General features: G+C 39.2%; 2 protein-coding genes across 7 annotated transcripts in view; one reads left to right on the plus strand and one right to left on the minus strand.

The window, feature by feature from the left end:
- The window catches only part of ARHGAP42 (Rho GTPase activating protein 42), a 330,059-nt gene that overhangs the window by 242,437 nt on the left and 65,003 nt on the right, over positions 1–22,619 (minus strand). The window lies entirely within an intron of this gene.
- Positions 13,394–22,094, plus strand: LOC114886820 (importin subunit alpha-8-like). Its single transcript, XM_029207883.1, is given in 5 exon segments — positions 13,394–13,901; positions 13,904–13,965; positions 13,968–14,326; positions 17,630–17,674; positions 21,626–22,094. Coding segments are annotated over 5 exon segments (1,443 nt in total).

Raw genomic sequence — 22,619 nt, forward strand, 5'->3', positions numbered from 1 at the left:
TTACTCTCATATGCTTCCTTTTATCAGAAGCTATTGGTTAACACACTCTCACAAAACTTGGGAACAAAACATGAAAACATGAATTCTAGCAAAGCAAAGAAGCAAATGGAATTCTCAGGACAACACAGAGCTGTTCTAGGACAACAGTTGCGCCAAAGGTCCAGAGAGGCTCTTGTCTACACCGGAGCAATAGGTTAGAAGCTCCAGGAAATGTCTACAGAGAAAGAAAAATAGAACTGATCAATATCCTGATGTGTCTAAATGTAATGAGAGGAAATTTACACTCCTTTTTTTTTTTTTTTTTAAAGAAAACTCAAAGGCAATTATAGCTAGTGAGCAAAAATATTCAGGGGGAAAAAAAATTCCAGAAGTTCCAAAAAGCAAAACTTGAATTTGCTGCGTGCCACAAATATTTACGTGGTATTTACATTGTATTAGGTATTGTAAGTAATCTAGAGATGACTGAAAGTAATATGGGAGGATATGCATAAGTTATATAGGTTATATGCAAATACTACAGGATTTTATATTAAGGACTTGAGCATTTGTGGATTCTGAAAGCTGCAAATACCAAGGGGACAAGTGAATTAACTCCTGGGAAAACAAAGTTATACAAATAACACAATCAAAATAATTGAAATAACTGAGTTGTGAGTAATATGTACAAAATCACTGATATAAACATTAAAAATTAAATTCATTTTGCCAAAATGAAGTTTTAACTCTATTGAGAGAAAGGGAAAGGAGCATGTTAGATAGTATGAACTCAAGACATAGTGTGACAACACTATGAAGTGAAAGGATGGTACATAAAACTAAAAAACCAAAAAAACAAAACAACAACAACAAGAAAAACTCAAGAAGTAGCAAGGTAATCATGGTCTTGAAAGAAACTGAGGAATGGCTAAAAGTTCAAAGTGGTCTTGAGACAGGAAAGAAGGGAGCAGGGCACAACCTTTAAAAGGATGACACAGCCATTAGGAAGAACAGGATAGGACAAAAACTGGTTAGAACCCATTAGGCCCAAGATGGCAGAAGACTGGACTTCCAGTAGACCTTGAGCCTCATTATACACTCACTGTAATACTTAGCATATGCTAAATGACACACCCACAGGTGCCATAACCGTAAAGACCAAAAAATGGGCGGTGGCACAATTCCTGGAAATCTCCGCCCCCTCCCCAAAATAGTTAGAATAATCCTCCCCCTCCTTAGCCTATGAAATTACCCAGCCCATAAAAACTAGCCACCCCGTATTTCGGGGCTGCTCTCGCTTTCTTAGACAGACCACATTCTGTCTATGGAATGTCTATCTCTCTAAATAAACTTGCTTTCACTTTACTATGGCTCACTCTTGAATGCTTTCCTGCGCAAAGCCAAGGACCCTCACTTGGCGGTGCATCCCAGGGACTCGCCTAAGACCTGGGACATGACCATCCTCTGATACCCCATTCTCCTGTAACAGTCTTTCTGAGGAATTAAGTGGCAGGGACTGGTAGAAAAGGAGATTGCTAGTTTTTGTAAAGCCTAAAAAATAATCTATAACTTTTTAAACAGATAATGAAAAACACTTTATTTTCCTATTAGCCTACACCCTAGGAGGGCACAGACCACGTATTATTAATTTTCTCAAAGGGTAAATAAATATCTAGCACAGAGAAGCCTGTCAGCAGGTATTTTTGAAATAAATGAGACTATAACTTGATTTTAGACTGACATGGGTATACTAGAACCTTCCAGTTGATCAACTCAGAAAATGTTCGCTGGCCTACGTAGCAGCACTCTAGTGGTCCCAGGGAGTATTTTATGATGATGACTTCAGAAGTCCAAAGGTTTCCCCAAGGTAACTGCTACTCCAATATTGTGGTGTTGCCTTAAATCAGATTTTGGTTACAAGGAAGGAAACTCAAAGTTCTCATTTTGCTGCTGTACCTCTTTGTCCAAAACTTAATGGCCATTTTCTGCTTTACTTGAATTCTGGTCTGTTTCCCTTATAAATACTAATTATAGACTCAGTATGACAATAGTAGATTATAATGAGGAAGTCTGGGGAGAAATTTTAACATTTGCAAAAGCAACTGCTTGTCTGGTTCCTCACAACGAAAACGACTCTCCTTCCAGCAGTTTTCTGGGTCTGCCCCAATTTGACAGTAACTTTTGTTCCCTGTTTTTCTTTGGTTGATTTTTCAGGGAAATGACTTCAAAAAAACTAAGACTGTTCTCTCTAAATATTATAGTCCTAGTTCTATAAAAGCATACTATGTTTCTTGGTCCAAATGAAGCTTTCAGATTCATCATTTGTTCTATAAGAAACAGTCAGGAACACTAAATAATTTATTTCATGAATTAGGGACAGTGGCCTACTAACTTTTTAAACCCATACCTAATGTTTTTCCCTGAATATTTTTCTTTATAATGATGTCAAAGTATCACATTAATAGTTTACTAAGCACAACATAACAAGGAAAGAAAACAGAAATTAACAATCCTATAACGCAAGTATAAAATAATTCAAGGTATTATCACATAAATTGGGTTTTAGGAGAAAGGGCAGATGGATAGCCAGTCACTTCCCTGCCTGCCCCACCCTCAAAGTCTAACAGGTACCTCCAACACAAACCAGGCAGATCCAAGCTGCCTAGTTAGTGTTCCCCAGCAGTACTCTAGAGATTAGAAGCCAGTATTAGAATCTCTGGTGCATGAGACCCACAAATGCCTAAAGAGGCCATGAAAACTAGAGGGAGTCTATTCTCCACCAGACCTTGGGCACAAAACATATACAAAATGACTCTCTCAGCACTCATCACAGGGCCTTATACAAAATGGCTAAGGATTTTGTGACTGCTTGAGCCACTTTTTCTAAGACTTTGCTTAAGCAAAATCTGAAAACATTTTTTATTACATGCAAATTTCTGATACCCGAATATTTTCTCTTATAATCAATTATTTGTGATGCTCCATATTTTATTTATTGATTTTCACATAAATAAAAACCACTGCATTATCTGATTTGGGGGGTCCAGGCTAACACTAAATATAACAGCTGGTCCTGCAATGATAGATCTTGACGATACCTAGGTGGTATTACAGGAGTTTGATTTAGTGAGAGTAATATTCCAAAAACAATACTTAATACACAGTGGGCTTTCAGTAGATGAATTTAACAATACATTCCCACCATCTATTTGCTCTATAAGGAGAAACATACCAACTCTTATTCTAGACTTCATAAAATATTATGAAAAGGATAGGCCAGATACTTTGGAAAATTATGTTAGCTATCCACATTCTTGCCACCTGCATGAAACTTTCCTGGCTGTATTTGCCAGTAATAATCTTTCCCCTTCCTGACCATCTGGACCATGAGATTACTGGAGAGCAATCAAAATGTAGCTTTATATATAAATTTTAACTTTCCAAAAAAATTATTGAGGTCAAGAACACTGCTATAGGTTTCCTTTTTACCTCCACAATGTGATATTGGAAAAATACTTTTGGGACAAAAGAAATCTATTATTCAGATGCATTTATGACGGGTCCCAAGAGCATAAACATTCATAAAGCAACAGTTGAATTATACCTAGATGGTGAAGAAGTACAATAATGGCTTCTGTATTTACCAATATCGTAAATTCTGAAACATTCCTGAACAGTATAAAATATCTATTTCCTAACAAATTTTTTCAGCAGGCTTAAATTCATCCTACTATTTCTAACTGTGGAAAATCTGTTTAGTGTCTGGAAGTAAGAATGAGCAAGAATAGAGAAAATTATTCCCTGTTCATTGTTGATATAATTCCACAACCTTAAGTACTAAGCATTATATACTATTAAATGTTTCAGCAATTGAACAGTTTGGGTTTACAGATTTCACAACTATAAGAACTGAAAAAGCATGTCTCTCTCACATCTAGCCAACATTTATATCATAGTCAGACAATGATGTGCTACATATTTCTCCTAGGAGTCTTTCCTCAAACCTAAACAGCATAAACACATACTCAAAAAAAAACCAAAAAGTACAGATCACAAATCAGTGACATATACAATTATGTCCACAACACATTTTTTTCACTTTATTAGAGTGAGCAAATCACTTACGAAGTTCAGATAATGCTGATGAATAGAGGGGAACTGGGTTAGCAGTAGGATTTAGACTTGATTAAATCTCAAGGAAAACATGAAAACCTGTAAAAGTCTATAAAAGCCAGATTGCACCAATGCAATCATATTTTATAAGTCCAGATGTTGCCCCAACAGTCGCTTGACTTTTCTATTTGGGTGTGAGTAGGCTCTGGCAAGCTTTTTCTCTGGCACTGACTTTTCATGAAGAATAGGAGCAAGGCTATAAAACATCAGTACTGAACTGAGGATCTGAGCCAGAGCAGGTGAATCCATCATATCCTTCTAGGCCACATGGAGAATTATTAGAATAGAATCAACCTACATAGCCAAGGGACACCCAGCATTACACTACAAAAGCATGCAGTGACCTAACAGGGTATCACATCAGCAGTTCAGGCCTGGAACTTCCACTGAGAGAGTTCTAATTCTCTGAACGCTAAAAAGATCAAAGGTAGCATACTGGCTGAAGTATCCAGTGGAAAGTTTTGGTTCAGGAACAATTTAACCCATAAACAAAGCAGGCAGCAAGGTCAGCTTGTGGCATGCCTGAATAATAAATACTATGTCTACAAAACAGAGTGATATAAAAATTGACACCAACTCTCCCACCAGATATTGCAAGTCTTTGGTAACAATTAATATCCCTGCTGACGGGCTGTCCACTCTGTCTGCAATATTGGCATTATTTGCAACCACAAACTCTAGTTATTAGTTTCCAAAAGCCACAACATCAGATAAGATTTTTCCACTCTATTTGTGGCTTCAAGCTCCATGGATGCCTAGTTGCAAAGCCAATAAATTGCTTCCTAAACCAACAGAAAAAAAAAAAAAGTCACAGGCCCACTGTGGAATGCCGACAGGTCACTGTAATACACCCTAGTACTCAGAGGAACTGATCTTTCTTCTAGAGCTTCACAGCCCAGCCTGGTGGAATCCAAGGTCTCACGAAAACACAGGCAAATTTAGTTCTCTTTGAGGTAACTAAACTGGGTTCTCCACAATGTCCTCCAGGTGGTCAGTCTTTTTTTTTTTCTCATTGCCAAACAAATCAAAAAGCAAGATTAATCTTGAAAACAAGCCCCTGAAAACTGGCATTTAATTTTTTTTATATCCTACCAATGCATCATTGTGTAGCATTGTATTCAGGTGAATTGGGTTTCAGTAAATATGAGATGTATCAAGTTGGAAGAGCATATTAGATATTATTTTGGTAATCAAAGGTTAATATTATAGCATAGTTTTCTAATTAAGCATTAAAGAACAATAAGAAATGCATAACCTGCAAATGAAAACAGTCGTAAAATTAAACTTTTATCCAGTTGACCAGGTACTCTGCAGACTTAGGAACTACCTTGTTTCTGCTTCGTCACTTGTTCCATACTGCCATTAGCTATGCTATAATCTGTCTGTCCAGTACTTGGATGCCAGTGTAGACTCTGAACAGGACACAGGAACAGAATCCTCACTTTGGAATCCACTGGCTTAATATCAAGTGATCTCTTTCTGCTTTCTCTTGTTCCTGTTCATCCTCTAACCATATTAGCCAGATTCTTTGCAGGGGTTCTAACCAGTAATATGTCTCCTTTTAAATTCCCAACTCCTATTCCTAGTGCCTCCCTCCATACCTGGGTTCTGACATTCCATGGGTCCCTAAGCACTAACCTGTGCTAGACTTTAATCTGATCTATCAACGTGAGTCCCAACATTGACTGCCACTGTACATTTGGGCTGAGATTCAGAACTTGTGGCCAAAATGTCAATCTTTCATTCTTTTGGTCTAACTAGATACTCAGTCTGGTTTATCTTATCCTCACTGGCGTAATAACTGGACTCAAAAGAAGAAAGATACCATCTGTAAGCCAGGGGCTTCACCTATAAAAGAAAGCTACCACTACTACTACTGTTACAGATTGATAACTACTAAAAGTGAGGAGAATTATGATTCCAAGACAAAAGTCACAGTGGATGCACAGAAATAATTCTAGACTATATGTCTGATGATTTTCCTTCATATACTCTCTCTGAACAGGGATAGGACCTTTCAGTAATATCTGCTTTGAAACTGCCAAACTACCAGGTAGTTTGAGAATTCTAGTATTATCTCTATATATAGACAGATACGTAGATATAGATATAGATGTATAGACTGGGCTTGTTATTTTATATAGATATAAAGTATATAACAATTCACATAAGGCCAAGTTTTGACAAATGAATACATGCAAATACAGAAAGGTGGCCTTTCAATTTTACACAATTCCAAAATTTGATTCCAGCTGGTTTCTCCCAAAACTTCATCCCACTACTCATTACTTCAAATGAATTTCATCTGAATTCTAGTTAAAATTTTTTTTTGTTTTTTACTATGAAATTTTATGTTGATGCAATAAGTACTGTTGTGCATAACATTGTCTACAAGCCACATATATTTAATTTTTTTTCCAAGCACACATATTAATTAGAAAATGAAGAGCTGTGCTTTTCTGATGTTGCCTTTTTTTAGTTTTTGTTTTGTTTTGTGGTGTTTGACCTGTTTCCCAAAGCCAAAACAACTCCCAATTCAGAAAACATTTTCCCAAGATGTAAACCACTCCCACTTCAGAGCACCTCTGCCAAGAGGTAGAGATGTTACATAAACTGTTTCATTTAATGCCCACCCAATGATATGAGGTACAGAAGTTAAGTGTTACCTTCATTCTTCAGATGAGAAAAAGGTCAATCAGCTGGGGTAGCTTGCCCCATGATCTCACAGCTAGTAAGTGGAGAAGCAGGTATTCAGTTTTGAATGTTTGATTCCAAAGTCTATTCTCTCCCAGCAAACCATTATTGTGAAAGGAGTGGGGTGGATAAAAGGTAGTGCCAGCCTACTACCCAGCTCCATTACAGAAAAGAAGAGGCTTATCATCTTTAAAGGCAAACAGAGCCAGAACTATCTGTGCTCAGAGGATAATCAGGCGCCAAGTATCCTGTTTTAAAGGGAGCAATCAGTAATTTGCTGCTAACAAACAAGCATTTACACCAAATACACCCCCACCCCCATCCTTACTGCCATTAGGAACTGACCTCCTAACACTTCTTCACATTCCACAAAGGCTGAAGCACCCCATTCATACTCCTCCTCTGCACCCAATGCTCCTGCCACCACCCTACTGAAGCTTCAACATCCGCTTCCTTGTCCAATATGCAGCCTCTCTCTTCCACAACCTCTTAACCTCTAATGACTTTCCCTCTTCTGTAATTCACACACCCACAAGGACACGAAGAGTTCAAGCGATCTAACCCCTCTGCTTCTGCTTCTTGGCAATGCTTTTATTCAACTCTAGTTTACTCCTAATCTTATTTCCCACAGTGGCCATCTAAAAAGAATTTTCTCCTTTCTCAAGAACCCAGCCCCAAACTTCCCTCACTCACACCAGATGGCCTGGCCTCCTGCTTTTCTGATCAACATGGTCTCCATTCTTTTCAACTTGCCTGTCTCAGAGGAGGGGCCCTCTTCCTCTCAAAAGCTAACAACTCCCCAAGAAGCTTCTAATCTCACCCTTTTCCATATCCATCTCCATTTTTTTCTCCCCCGCTCTTATTTCCACCAGCACTCTTCTCTCCTTACAAGCCATTTCTCCTCCTCGTCTACAAACTTACACCAGTGGACTCCCATCCTCATGAAGGAGGAAGACAAGAAGACCTGGGAGTAGGGAAGGAGGAGCTTTGGTACCCGCACCAGCATGGTGCACAGCTCTTTAATCCTCACAATACCCTACGAGGCACTCACAAGTAAAACACCCAAATCTTCTATCACCACTCTCCTACTTTTCAAATAATGAAACTGACATGTAGAGGTTAAATAATATGCAAGGCCATAGAGCTAATGACTGGCAGAGCTAACCTCTGAACTCAAATTAGCTCACCCGAAATTTATATACACTTTCCCTCTATTCTAGGCACAGTTCCACAACCCCACCTCACTAGTCTAAATTTAACAAATCTGATTATATATCCTGGGAATTTCTACTAGGAATTTTGTCTGAATCTCAAAACTTAACATGTACCAAAACTTAACTCATAATTCTGCTCCACCCCCAGGTACCCTGGCCACATATAAACATATAAATGGGCCCCTAACACCATTCTCCTAGTAACTCGAGTGATGGATTATCCTCAGTCCTTCCTTCCACAGATTCAATTGCCAAATGCTGTTGATCTCTCTCCTCTACCCTTCTTCCATACCCATGTAAGGGTATCACTTCATCTTTGCTGTACTATTACAACAGCCTAGTTATTGGTTTCCCAGTTCCTATGGCTCCAGCTCACCCTATGTAGTAATGGTCAGAATAAAATTCCTAAAGGGCACCTTTGATTGTGTCATTATCCAACTCAAAAACTGAATGAGTAAATAAAGTCAGAAATCCATATTGCAAATGATTTGGGGCCTCCATGATGTGGCTCCAAAGTACCTTTCCAACTGTGTTAGCTTGAGATGCTACTACTTCTGATCTCTTAGTACTTTGAAACTACTAACATTCCTATAGTATCCCTTTTCCATGTCTTTCCTTTAACTACTGGGTTGGCCAAAAGATTCTTTCATTTGGTTTTCCGTAAGATGGCTCTAGTAGCACTTAGTTGTCTTTAACTTCATTTGAAACAATTTTGTTAGATTGTACGTGACAGCTGTCATATCAGAGTGCATTCTAAAAAAGACTTATCAAAACTGGTGAATTTTTGTGTAGCCATTTTAATACTGAAGATGGAAGAAAAAAAGCAACATTTTCGGCATACTATGCTTTATTATTTCAAGAAAGGTGAAAACACAACTGAAATGCAGAAAAGATTTGTGCAGTGTATGGAGAAGGTGCTGTGACTGATCGAACGTGTCAAAAGTGGTTTGCGAAGTTTCATGCTGGAGATTTCTCACTGGATGATGCTCCATGGTCAGGTAGACCAGTTGAAGTTGATAGCAATCAAATCAAGACATTAACTGAGAACAACCAACGGTATACCACGCAGGAGATAGCCAACATATTCAAAATACCCAAATCAAGCACTGAAAATCATTTGCACCAGCTTGGTTATGTTCATCGCTTTGATGTTTGGGTTGCACGTAAATTAAGTGAGAAAAACCTTCTTAACTGTATTTCCGCATGTGATTCTCTACTGAAACATAATGAAAACGTTCCATTTTTAAAACAAATTGCGATGGGCGATGAAAAGTGGATACTGTACAATAATGTGGAAGAGAAGAGATTGCAGGGCAAGCAAAATGAACCACCACAAAACACACCAAAGGCCAGTATTCATCGAAAGAAGGTGATGTTGTGTATATGGTGGGGTTGGAAGGGAGTCCTCTATTATGAGCTTCTTCCGGAAAACCAAACGATTAATTCCAACAAGTACTGCTCCCAGTTAGACCAACTGAAAGCAGCACTCGACGAAAAGCATCCAGAATTAGTCAACAGAAAACACATAATCTTCCATCAGGATAACACAAGACTGTATGTTTCTTTGATGACCAGGCAAAAACTATTACAGCTTGGCTGGGAAGTTCTGATTCATCCGCTGTATTCACCAGACATTGAACCTTTGGATTTCCATTTATTTAGGTCTTTACAAAATTCTCTTAGTGGAAAAAATTTCAACCCCCTGGAAGACTGTAAAAGGCACCTGGAACAGTTCTTTGCTCAAAAAAGATAAAAAGTTTTGGGAAGATGGAATTATGAAGTTGCCTGAAAAATGGCAGAAGGTAGTGGAACAAAAGTGTGAATACATTGTTCAATAAAGTTCTTGGTGAAAATGAAAAATGTGTCTTTTATTTTTACTTAAAAACCAAAACATTTTTTGGCCAACCCAATACATTTCCTAAGCTGTATCTTACCTAGACATTGGGACTCAGCTCAAATAGCATCCTCTTTTTAAGCATCTTCTGATGTCCCTTCTCCAGCTTTGGTGCTCTCACAGCATTTCTGTTCTTACTACTCTACCTAAAGCACTCAGCACATTCTCCTGAGTAATATAGTGATGATATCATAAAGCTATTTTTGGACCCCCTTCTATTAATAAGGGTACAAGAAGATCTTATTCATGTTGCATGTACCAAATTACCCATAAGGTTCTTTGCACTCAGAAGATATTATTAGTAGAGAATTCCAGAGAATCCAAAGTCAACATGAACTAAATGACATCTTATATGGGATTTTAATTTGAAAAGTTGATTTTTTCCTTCATCCCTGAGTAATCTGCATAGCATCTACACTGGCCCATAAACACTATCTCTCATTCTAAGATAGAGAGATAGACAGATAGATAGATAGATAGATAGACAGACCAATTTGTTCTGCATAAACCAAAACCTTTTTTCAGGCTGTCAAGGGAAAATGGTACAACAAATGACCAGGTTTCCCCACAAACACATGGCTTCTATAGCCTCAGTGGCTCCACTGGCAAAATGCTAGGCATCAGGGATCTGGTGACCCACAAAGCACTCCTCTGGAACAGACCTTTTCCCAGTTTTAGTACCTTCCCCAGTTATGCCTCCCTCCCTCGGTATAAAGCACAAGTATATTGTTTAGAGTAACAATCTTTCCCAGGCTGCATCAGACAACACGAATCTCCATAAAATGAAAGGCTCCTAATGTCTCAACGCAGAGGATTGTACCTTAGTTCAGGTCTGGGGGTGAAGCCCAAGGATCAAAATTTTAAGGTTCCCCATACTTGATTCTGATGCTAGGCAGCTTGGCAACTGCTGACTTTGTGGCGGGGGTGGGGGGGAGGAATGCACGCTCTTTGTGTAAGGAGTTAAGAGTTAAAAATATATTTAAATAGAAAACAGTAGATACACATGACTGTGTGTGTGTGTGTAATTGTTTAAAATAAGGTTTGTAAGAATGCTCCTTGCCTGAAGCACATCTGTACTTTCAATGGCAGAAGTAGTTACTCGTGGCCCTCTTGGTAATGGAAGAAACAGAACACTATGTCTGAGTCCTAAGAATCAAGCAGGACCTGAAAGCTCTTCTCTCTACAGCCCTCCGAATCATGACTCAGCAACTATCCTGAATTCTCTCAATGACCAAGAAATTACTCTGAATTAAGCTGTTTTTTCCCAGCCACATATTCCTTGATAACTATCCAAGGCAAGCTTTTCTTTCTTTTGTAGGCCTGTTATTCAACTATTTTCTTGCTTTCCTCCTCCCCCACCCCAAGGCTGTCTCCATTGCTCATATGCTGTCCTTGCCTTTTGCCAGTGAGTTTTCATTAGTCTCTGGGTGCCCACGTCCTGCCTCCTAACTCACTTATTTCAGATACAGTCTCCAGGACTATTGCCTTTATGGTCCAAACCTTTTAATGTCAAAATTGAAACTGTACTTTTATTATTTCATTCATATTTAGAAATGTTCTCTCTAGGTCCATTAAAAAAAATGCTGATGGACCTAGAGTCTGTCATACAGAGTGAAGTAAGTCAGAAAGAGAAAGACAAATACCGTATGCTAACACATATATATGGAATCTAAGGAAAAAAAAATGTCATGAAGAACCTACGGGTAAGACAGGAATAAAGACACAGACCTACTGGAGAACGGACTTGAGGATATAGGGAGGGGGAAGGGTAAGCTGTGACAAAGTGAGGGAGTGGCATGGGCGTATATACACTACCAAACGTAAAAGAGATAGCTAGTGGGAAGCAGCCACATAGCACAGGGAGATCAGCTGGGTGCTTTGTGACCACCTAGAAGGGTGGGATAGGGAGGGTGGGAGGGAGGGAGACGCAAGAGAGAAGAGATATGGGAACATATGTATATGTATAACTGATTCACTTTGTTATAAAGCAGAAACTAACACACCATTGTAAAGCAATTATACTCCAATAAAGATGTAAAAAAAAAAAAAATGCTGATGAAGGCAATCCTTGACTCAACTCTGAACTGGCAAAGACTTCCATGCTATAATTCATCACATATATTGAATCCAGAATAAACCTCCTAAAGGGCAACTTCAATCACAAGCCTCAAGTGTCTCCTGAGGACATGTAAATTAAACTTGAGACTATGTGGCAAGCCCTCTGCGATATTCTGTGACTCCCAATCCTTGTACTACAGCTAAGAAGAGACCTTTACGGGTTTCCCTGGTGGCGCAGTGGTTGAGAGTCCGCCTGCCGATGCAGGAGACATGGGTTCGTGCCCCGGTCTGGGAAGATCCCACATGCCGCGGAGCGGCTGGGCCCGTGAGCCATGGACACTGAGCCTGCCCGTCCGGAGCCTGTGCTCCACAACAGGAGAGGCCACAACAGTGAGAGGCCCGTGTGCCACCAAAAAAAAAATAATAATAAGATACCTTTACACCTTTTGCACCAAATGGTTTCAAATCCAGAAATAGGTCAATGTTTACATAGTCATATAAATTTGATTGATCACACAGGGAATGGAGGGTAAAATGAGGTTCATTTTATAAGTAGTTTACAGTAATACCACTATCTTGAAATTAGATATCTGTATATTAAAAATACTAAAGAAAAATTTTAACTAATCTCCCTTCTTTTTGTATCTCTATAGCACTTATGGTCTAATAATATATAATGAAGTTATGTATTTTATCGTCTAACTCCTCTGACTAATGGCAAACCCATTAGGGTGGGGATTTTTTTTTTCTGTTTTGCACATGATGTGTCTTCAGCACCCAAACGGTGTCTAACAAATCTCAAGTGCTTTATTGAATGAATGAACAAGTAAACTCAAACTTATGACCCAGGAGCCAGGTGATCAAGGTTCTAATACTTGTGTGACTTTAGAAAATAATTTCACCTCCATCTAAATCAAAATGACAGATTTAGCTCCCATGTTCTCCAAGGTCTCTTTCTACTCTACGATACTAAACTTGCGATTCTAAGAAACCAGGCCAACATTTCTGTCAGAAGTAGCTCTTTCTGATAATTCAAAAAAAAAAAACCAGACAAAAAGAACAACAGCTTGTGCAACTTCCCATCTTCCCACCCCCATATGTACATAAAGAAGGTACATGAATTATCCTAGAATTGAAGAAATGCAGCTCCCCAATAGAAAGATAGAAACTACTCCACACCAAGAAGACAACTGTGACACGATACTATCTTCAAAAGCTGTTTTCAAAGTGGATGCAGAATTTACATGATATTCAACATGGATGGATCAACTCTATTAAGCAAAGCAGGAAATTAACCAACAAAGGTAGAAACTATGCACCTACCACACACATGGGCCATGGCTTACCTTTCTGATACCTAATATTTACCAATATGCAATAAAACATGTTTCTGTTCCTGAAGTCATCCCTTCACCCCCACTTGCAGCTCGAGGCAGCCTGGGCTCTGACCAACATTACCTCGGGGACTTCAGAGGTGACTCGCGCCGTTGTGGATGGAGGGGCCATCCAGCCCTTGGCTGAGCTCCTGTCTTCCACTCATATGACTGTGTGTGAACAGGCAGTGTGGGTCCTTGGTAATATAGCAGATGATGGACCAGAATTCAGAGACAACGTTATCTCGAGTGATGCCATTCCACATCTGCTGACCCTGGTTTCATCAAGTATACCAGTCACAGACCTGTGCAACATCGCGTGGACCTTGTCCAACCTGTGCCGGTACAAGAACCCATACCCTTCTGATCACACAGTGAAGCAGATGTTGCCCACCCTCTTCCACCCGCTATGGCACCCAGAGGTTCTCATGGACAGCTGCTGGGCCCTGTCCTACCTCACCGATGGCTGCGATGCACACATCAGCCAAGTGGTGGACACAGGGGTCCTGCCCAGGCTGGTTGACTCATGGGCAGCTCAGAACTCAATGTCTTGACCCTCTCTCTGCGCACTGTGGGGAACATTGTGTCACGGGGACGGACCACCAGACCCAGCTGGCCCTGGACACGGCCATCCTGGCTGTGTGGCTCCAGCTCCTCACACACCCCCACTCCTCCATCCAGAAGGAGACAGCCTGGGCCCTAAGTGATGTGGCCGCGGGACCCCGCCAGCACATCCAGCAGCTGACCGCTTGCAGTGCTCTGCCTCCCTTGGTGGCTGTTCCAGAAAATGGAGAATTTAAAGCCCAGTGAGAGGCTGTCTGGACAGTGGCTAACTTCACAACTGGGGGCACCGTGGACCAGTTGATCCAGCTTGTCCAGGCTGGAGTCTTGGAGCCTCTAATAAATTTTCTCACCATCCCAGACACCAAAATTGTTATCATCCTCAACGTCCTCTTTTTATCCTCCAGGAAGAAGAAACTGGCACAACCTTACCAGCCCAGGACCAAGATGGTGAATTCTTAAAGCACTTAACAAACACATACCAAAGCTCCACAACTCCTAAACCAGGGACCAGACCCAAAGAGTCACTTCTTTAAGAACCCCTTCCCCTTGGTGTACCACAGGTATAAAGCTTTTAAAACTGAATGATAATAAAATTTTCCACACTTTCACCTCCATCTAACAACAACAAAAAAAAATGCCATGTGTAAAGGTTATGGGCAGGTAGACAAGACCTAATAGGCCATGTTAGGGATGTGGAATTTCAACCTGAAGACAATGAGAAGCCATTTCAGGGCATTAATCAGAGAAATGACATCATCTTTGCATTTTAAAAAGACTACTCTGACTGCATTTGGAAGAAGGCTGCCCCAGATGAGATTTTCTTACAAGATGGAACTTGGCCATTTCTCTGGGTTTGTGCCCAGGAGAAAACGGGGCATGGGTAGCTTGACTTTAAAATGTAACCTATGGATACCTGGTTTGTTTATTTGTTTGTTTTAATGCGCTTGCATTGACCCACAGAACCACAGTTGGAGTACATCTCTTTTATTTTAGGTATGAATAGAATGGTGTTGGTAAAATTGGAATCATATGGTTAGTTTATAATTTTAAGCCTGAAGCATGGCATACGCTTGATGACATTTTTGTCATAATTTTTTGCATAATAACAAAAAGCCCCAACTGAATTTTCTTCTTTAATACACTTTAGCTTATTGCTCTTATAGAAGAGCAAAAATCTATCCTATTCGTCTTCAATGAGTCAAGGCTGCCTCATGCACCTATAAAATGCACCATATTTGATACAGTAGATTCTCCATGAGTCAGGCGGCTCAATTTTTTCACCTCTCAACAGATGATCACGAATGACCACAAAAGTGCTAGGAGTATTGATTTGGGGGATACCAATAAATTGTAGAGGAAGCAAATTTGCAAATACAGAATTTGTGGATAATGAGAATCAACTGTATATTCCTGCATCCCAAGTTATATTGGGCCAGGGCATTTATTTCATTGTCTAATCATTTTGTTGAATTTTTTTTGAGCTCTTATAAGTCACTAACCATAGATAAAAGTTCTCTTTTCACTCTCTATCCACTCACCCTGAAATAAGCCTTTTTTAAGGCATGTTATCTCTAAAGGAAGGATATTGCTACCATCTTATTCTTTAGTCTGTACACTCCTTGAGGGCAAAAGCTTTGACTACTCTTTTCACCACCAGGTCCCTGGGGACTGGCACAGAGCTTGTCACCTAACAGTAGTCAATAAACATTGAATAATAAACTAAAGAATATTACAATATTTAGCTCTGGTTTGAAACATTTACAAATATTAAGATATTTGTTCTAAATCATTCTCAATTATATGCAAAAGTTACATATATGTGTGTGTCTGTGTTTGTGTATTTATATGTAAATACAGTTGGCTCTCTGTATCCAGTTCTGCATCCTCAGATTCAACCAACTGTGAATTAAAAATACTTGGGAAAAAAAATTCCAGAAAGTTTCAAAAAGCAAAACCTGAATTTTCCAAATGCTGGCAACTATTTACATAGCACTTATATTGTATTAGGTATTATAAGTAAGCTAGAGATGAGTTAAAGTATATACAAGAGGATTGTGTAGGCTATATGCAAATACCACACCACTTTACATAAGGGACTTGAGCATCTAAGGATTTCGGTATCCATGAAAGTTCCTGAAACCAACCTGCTGTGGATATCAAGGGATGACTATATATGAACTATTTTCCCTCTCAAAATTTAGTTTATTACCATACTGAAAAGAATCATTCTAGATATACCCAAATATGTACATTTTATTTTTTAATATATGACTCTAAAATTTTATTTATGCACCTTAAAGTGATTTGTTTCTAGAAACTAAAGTTTACTAGGTTTTCCAGGGGGACTATTTATGCAACAAATATTTACTAAGCTTCTGCTACAAATAAGGTGCTAAAGAATTCTGCAGGAATAGAAATGTGAGAAAACTTTCTGACCTCAGACAGCATATAATTTACTGGAGGAGATAAGAGACTGATTTCTCTGTGAAAAAGACAGCCACTTTTTGTTCAGCAAAACAAATCACAGGGCTTCCCTGGTGGTGCAGTGGTTGAGAGTCCGCCTGCCGATGCAGGGGACACGGGTTTGTGCCCCGGTCCGGGAAGATCCCACATGCCGCGGAACGGCTGGGCCCATAAGCCATGGCCGCTGAGCCTGCGCGTCCGGAGCCTGTGCTCCGCAACGGGAAAGGCCACAACCGTGAGAGGCCCGCATACCGCAAAAAACAAATCACAAAAACAGAAAGGGGATTCAGGGGATTAAAGTATATCGATAAATTAAAAGGCAAACTTTTTTCTTTGAGATGTGACTTTTAACATGATAAGTTTCTGAATTTTTTTTTAACTTCAGATTCTGGAAAAACAATCTAAGCCTTTGAACTTCAAATTAAATCAAATAAAGTTCTTTAAAATACAGAGATAATATGATGAAAACATCTCTCTCAAGTGGTGTGTTTTTTTAAAGAGAGGAACTCCACCTGAAATGTGCAACTTTCCCAGCTGTTTCAATCCTTAATTGTGGGTGGTTTCTGTGTGGGTGCAAAAATAAGGGTGGTAAAAGAAAATGGAAAACAATAATTCAATTGTCCAACTGAGAGCCATAAAAAAGTCAAATATGCTTCCTCTACAGAGTTCAAAAGAAAATGTTATTTATATAAACAATTTAGGCATTTGGAAATGTTCCACTTTAATAGAGGACTTCCTGATTTATATAACCACATTTAAGTGGGTTGTAATGAGGGTTCGTAATAACTGATGGATTTTCTTTTGATTCAGCAAATGAGAAGGTAATTTGTTTCCTAGAATTTAATAAAATCACAGGTCTTTTTTTTTGAAGAGTTCAGTTATGGTTGGTAATGACATTGTGTCTGGTTTGCTAACTTTTCCCGAAGAGATGCCCAAGAAGAGTCTCATGGCCACACTCTACCTTATGCATCCCAATATCATCAGACAAATGGTAGTAGTGATCTGTAATGGACGAGTATCTGTAGCTCATAACTGAATTCTGAAGAAAACCTTTACAGAAGCATTTTCAATTTGGTAGCTTAATAGCTGAATTTTATTAGTTTAACTTGAAGAAAATAGGTGTGGTTTTTTCTTAGCTAAAATCATTTATGATCGTTTAAGTGCATTTCCTGGGGTGTATAAATATACTAGTTCTTTTTAACCTGAAATACTACCTTTCCATTAGACCTAACAAGATGCATCCTTGAAGCGAATGAATTTATTTGGTAAAAGATTTATGCATTTTCCTCCAGTAATTCCTCTAACAAAGAAAATGAAAAAAATTTTTCAACCACTCCCTTGAAAAATGTCTTCTACTTTACACCCTCTGAGCAAGCATCAGTGATCACTCTCAGGCTTCTGTCTAGGCGATTTCACTTAACCACTGTATTACACTGATGCACACCCAGCTTCAGAGAGGTAATCTAACAACAAATATGTGCACCTGGGCAAAGCACTGCTTGCTCAGGAAGATTCAATAAAGTCCCTGTGAGTTAAAATGTCACTATTTTAAATTAATTTCCTACAGTCTCACATTTCAACGTATTTTCCAAAAGAATAGAAAAGAATTCAAAACATAAGGCACATTCCAGCCAATGCAGTATACAAAACTTGGTTTGGTTTGAGTTACCATCTGTCAATCTGTACACATAAGATTTGTAAGGGTTTAAAAAAAACCATATAACATGCTCTTCATTCTAAGAACTATTAAGCACTAACCATTATTGCTATGTGTGCATATCTGTATTCAAAGCAGAGTAAATACCTGAACACAAATACATGAGTTAAGTCAGAACTATCTGTACAATTATCAATATTATGAAATATATTTTGATCTGAATTACCTACTTCATGGACTCATTTCTCCACTCAGAGTTGGGAGCCATAACCTTAGTTGACAAGTGCTTGTATGTAGCCTGTCTCTACCACAGGAATTTTCTGTTTAGGTATGTCTAAAGGAATAAGTCCCCACCTAGAATATTTACTAGCAAACTGACTCTCCTTCTTGGTAAATATTTAATCTCTTGAGTGCAAAGTTCACATTGTCCAAGACTTTCCTGAGCACTACAATAGGCCATCACACAACATCGTTAGCCAAGCTATTTATGGAAAACCACAACTGGACTTTCCAATGGTTTCCAAGATTACATAGAATGAATGAGCTTTGCCTCATATTAATGACTAATATTTTTATTGGCACCGGTTCAGCGTGACTAACAATATCTGATTTTGTTTTTAATGCAGACTTTTTTTAAGACTTGGTTAAAAGTGATTTCAAATTATAGGCACTAAATATGCATAACAAAAACCACAGCCTCAGACAGATTCACAGTAATATCTTTGAGCTTCTACTTGTTCAAATGAACCACTGTAAAGAGTTTTCAAAAGAATAGTGTTTTATTTTCTGTAGAGATAGTTTTTTTATTTCCTACTAGTAAGGTTTTAGGGCTGGTCACATGACATTAGCAATTCCCACACACATACCAGGATTAATGCAGTAGGTATTGTCTTTTGTATAATTATGGTTAAACAACGGTACATTTTGTTTCCAGTCTACCCATATAAATTTATTATTTGAGGAGGCCTGAATCTTATACCAGTTTGTAATCATTCTTTTCCCCTCCATCACCAATTTCTAACCCCCAAGCGTCCAGCCACTCAATTCCTAACTTACTCCTAACTCAATGTCTTTACTCAGTCCAGAAAAATGAAGTAGCATAAAAAGTGGGCAGTTAGAACAGCTGTGGGAAGTTAAGTTGGATGGTCTCCCACTGGGCCAGCGCTGTGGCAGGCAGATAAAAGGAAGCAATCAAAAGTTCACAGGCAGCTCAATCATCCTTAGAGGAGGGAAGAGCAATGGCCTCTTGCTGCTGTAAGATGGAAACGAGGTGCTCAAAGGAGAGTACAGGATGCTGCCCTGCTTGGGCAACTGACCTGCTCCCTGAGCCACAGGCATTCCCCACTGGGTCCCAGACAACTAATCCCACTTTGCTTCCTTCCAAGCTAGCACTGTCTCACTGGCACCAAAAAACAAACAAACAAACCGGCAAGCACAAGGCCAGAGGGTGGGAGCAGATGGGGACAGCTGAAGAGTGGGGCCGAATTACAGGACAGACACAGGCCTACGTGCCTAACAAACTCCCAGAACAGCTTCCACAAGTTGAGTCATCATACTGATATAGTAACAGAACCCTCTTTTCCTTACCTTGCTCAAAATCTGTTTTTTGCCCTATTCTACCGTAAGCACACTGAAAACAGACATCTTACTCATCTTCCACCCCCTCCCACCACCATAACTTATATGCAGAAAGTCTGCAAATGCCTTGACTTTACAAGTTATTTTGCACTGACACTGCTCCCTTATAAAAGATGAGCTTTTTTTGTAAGTCATCATCTTCAGTGGTTACATCAATGGTAAGTCTCAAGGCTACCCTGGTTGAGAGTATTATGGCTATTATTCAGTGCTAAGAGTCACAGCTGTCCCTACTTCATTCCTCTTATTAAATCAGAGGAATAAAGAAGAAGCTGAAACTGGGGCTTCAACAAGCTACTTTTTTTTAACTTTTCATTTTATATTGGAGTGTAGCCAATTAACAATGCTGTGATAGTTTCAGGGGCTCAGCAAAGCAACTCAGCGGAACATATACATGTATCCATTCTCCTTCAAACTCCAATCTAGGCCGCCACATAACATTGAGCAGAGTTCCCTGTGCTATACAGTAGGTCCTTATTGGTTTAAAGACAGCTGAAACTTTGTATCTTCCCCTGTGGAACTGAAGCTAATGAAGGTAGGTAAGGATAGTTCTTGCCCTCCATCCACACCAGCCTTACCCATTATTCTCAGGGATACATTCTTAGATCACTGTCCTTGGTACAACAGCTTGCGTTAGCCTCACAATTCCTCCATGTTTGGAATGATTATTCAGTCTTCTACTACTTCTTTATTATATACATAGTTATTTTTAACTATTTACGGTGCATTTGGGGGCTCAGTAAAAGGATAAAAAGTGCTGGATGGTGAGGATATGGGAATATATCTATAATTTTACATTAGTTGTTTCAGAAATAATTTTCGTTTATAAATCTCTGTCCTCTAAGTCAGGTTTTCCTAACAAAGCATTGGTGTTTAAATCAAATTCCCAATAGGAGTTAAATAAGTCTCCTAATTTAAAAGTAGCGATCCATAACATCTACCCCTATATAGTATTCACCTTCCACTCCCCAATGCTGGATTTAATTCCTCAAAGCCCTGAAAGCATTAGAACTTAATATTCAGTGCCTATCATAAGCTTTCACATACTGATCAATTCACACCTTTCCAATCTAATCTGCAAGAGCCACAACAATAACATCCATCTAGACAAAGTGGAAAGAGAGAAACAGAGCAAAGTTGAGATATCAAGTTCACCACACCGGGGGGAAATCGCCTACCATCCATCTGCCTGCAAGGTCAAAGAGCATAATGATTAAAAACGCCCACCTCTGCCATTACTCCATGTGGCTTCAAGAAGGAATTTTAAGTAAGAAGCTTAAAGGAAATTGTGAAATATGCAGAAATATATTTATTGCACTGTTAAAAAGTAAAAGACCAACTAGAAGCAGTCTGAGTGTACTAAAGAGATTATTTCATAAATTCATGTACATGAACCTATGGAATATTTTAAAATCATAAAATCATTAAAAATTACAATATCTATAAAAACCCGGAAGTATTTGCTAGAATCCTCTTTATAAAGGAGAAGTAATAAATTATATACAATATGTAGTTATATGTAGTAAAACTATATTAATTATATTAGAAAAAGATACACATAAGTGAAAAAGTTAAGTTTATAAGGAAAATTATATCATTTATACAACAATTTAACCAAAGGTTTACCATGAGTCAGACCCTGGGTCAGGTGCTAAAGTGAAATGATTGAAAGCAAAAAAAAAGAAAAAGATCTGGCCTCTGCCTTCTTGGATTTTACAGTCTCATTACTAAGTGAAAATAATTGCTGTTATGTGAGCATGTGGGTGTTCTTTCTTTCTTCTAAATAATAATGCTACTATATTAGTATTTTAGTAATATAACCAAGGCTTTTGTCTGGTGAGGTGTATTCCAAAGCCAATGTTGGGGGCTAGACATTTATGACACAAACGTCATGAAATGGCACACAGGATGACAATTGTTCCAGCTGTCAGTGTCACGCGATCACTGATGCTGGCCTTCCGCGTGTGTCCTGTAAAGAGGAGGAAGTCATGCTGCCTGAGGCCCAGGTGGCAGCCCTCTCCCTCCTTCCTAGGGGCTCCCTACCTACACCTCAGCCAAGTCAGGCTCAGCCACCTCTCCCCACAGACCTGAGGGCGTATAGAGCCCCTCATGATCCCAAGACCAGCCCCCTCCACACCCCCTCAGCATACCTAACACTCTTAAAGGAGCAGACAAATCAAGCAACCACCTGGCACAGCTCCTCTGAAAGAGGCCAGCTGGGCCATGTGACGACTGCACAACACGCACCCCACACCAGAAACAGCTTGTGTGAGGGCTGTGCACGTGATTTCTCCAGATGGAACTTTTGTGAATGTAACAAGCTAAAGCCACACAATGAATTGGAAACTCATTCGGCTTATCTTCTCCTGAGAGCTCTTTCCTTTCACAGCTAGGTTTGGACCTGACACTTTAGGTTTTCGAAAACAATAAAAATGTATTTTTTAGAAATACATATATAACTGACAAAACTATATAAGAAAAAGAAAAGGCAGAGGAAGGAGAGGAATATGATTGTGGAGAAGCATGTCAGGGATTCCAAAGCCCTGCTACTCAAAAAGAGGTCCGTGGACTACTGACACTGACATCACCTTCAAGTGCATTAGAAACACAGAATCACATACTCCATCTGAGACCTTCTGAATCATAGTCTGCACTTAATGAGATCTCTAGGTGTATCATATACACATTTAAGTTTGGGAGTCACTATTCTAAATGCTTGTAATATTCTATTTTTACCTGGAAGGTAAGTACACTTAGTATATTATTCTCTAAAAGGTATGCACATATTTTATAGTCTTCTGATTGTGTGACTCTAATCCAGCCTACAAACGGACCCCATGTCTACAAACTGTCATGTAGGGATTGTTAAAATGTGGGGAAAAGAATGCTACATGAATCTGATCTTCAAACGGTAAAAA

This window comes from Monodon monoceros, unplaced genomic scaffold (assembly GCF_005190385.1).
Source record: "Monodon monoceros isolate NGI ecotype Baffin Bay Population unplaced genomic scaffold, NGI_Narwhal_1 Super_Scaffold_7, whole genome shotgun sequence".
Taxonomy (NCBI): domain Eukaryota; kingdom Metazoa; phylum Chordata; class Mammalia; order Artiodactyla; family Monodontidae; genus Monodon; species Monodon monoceros.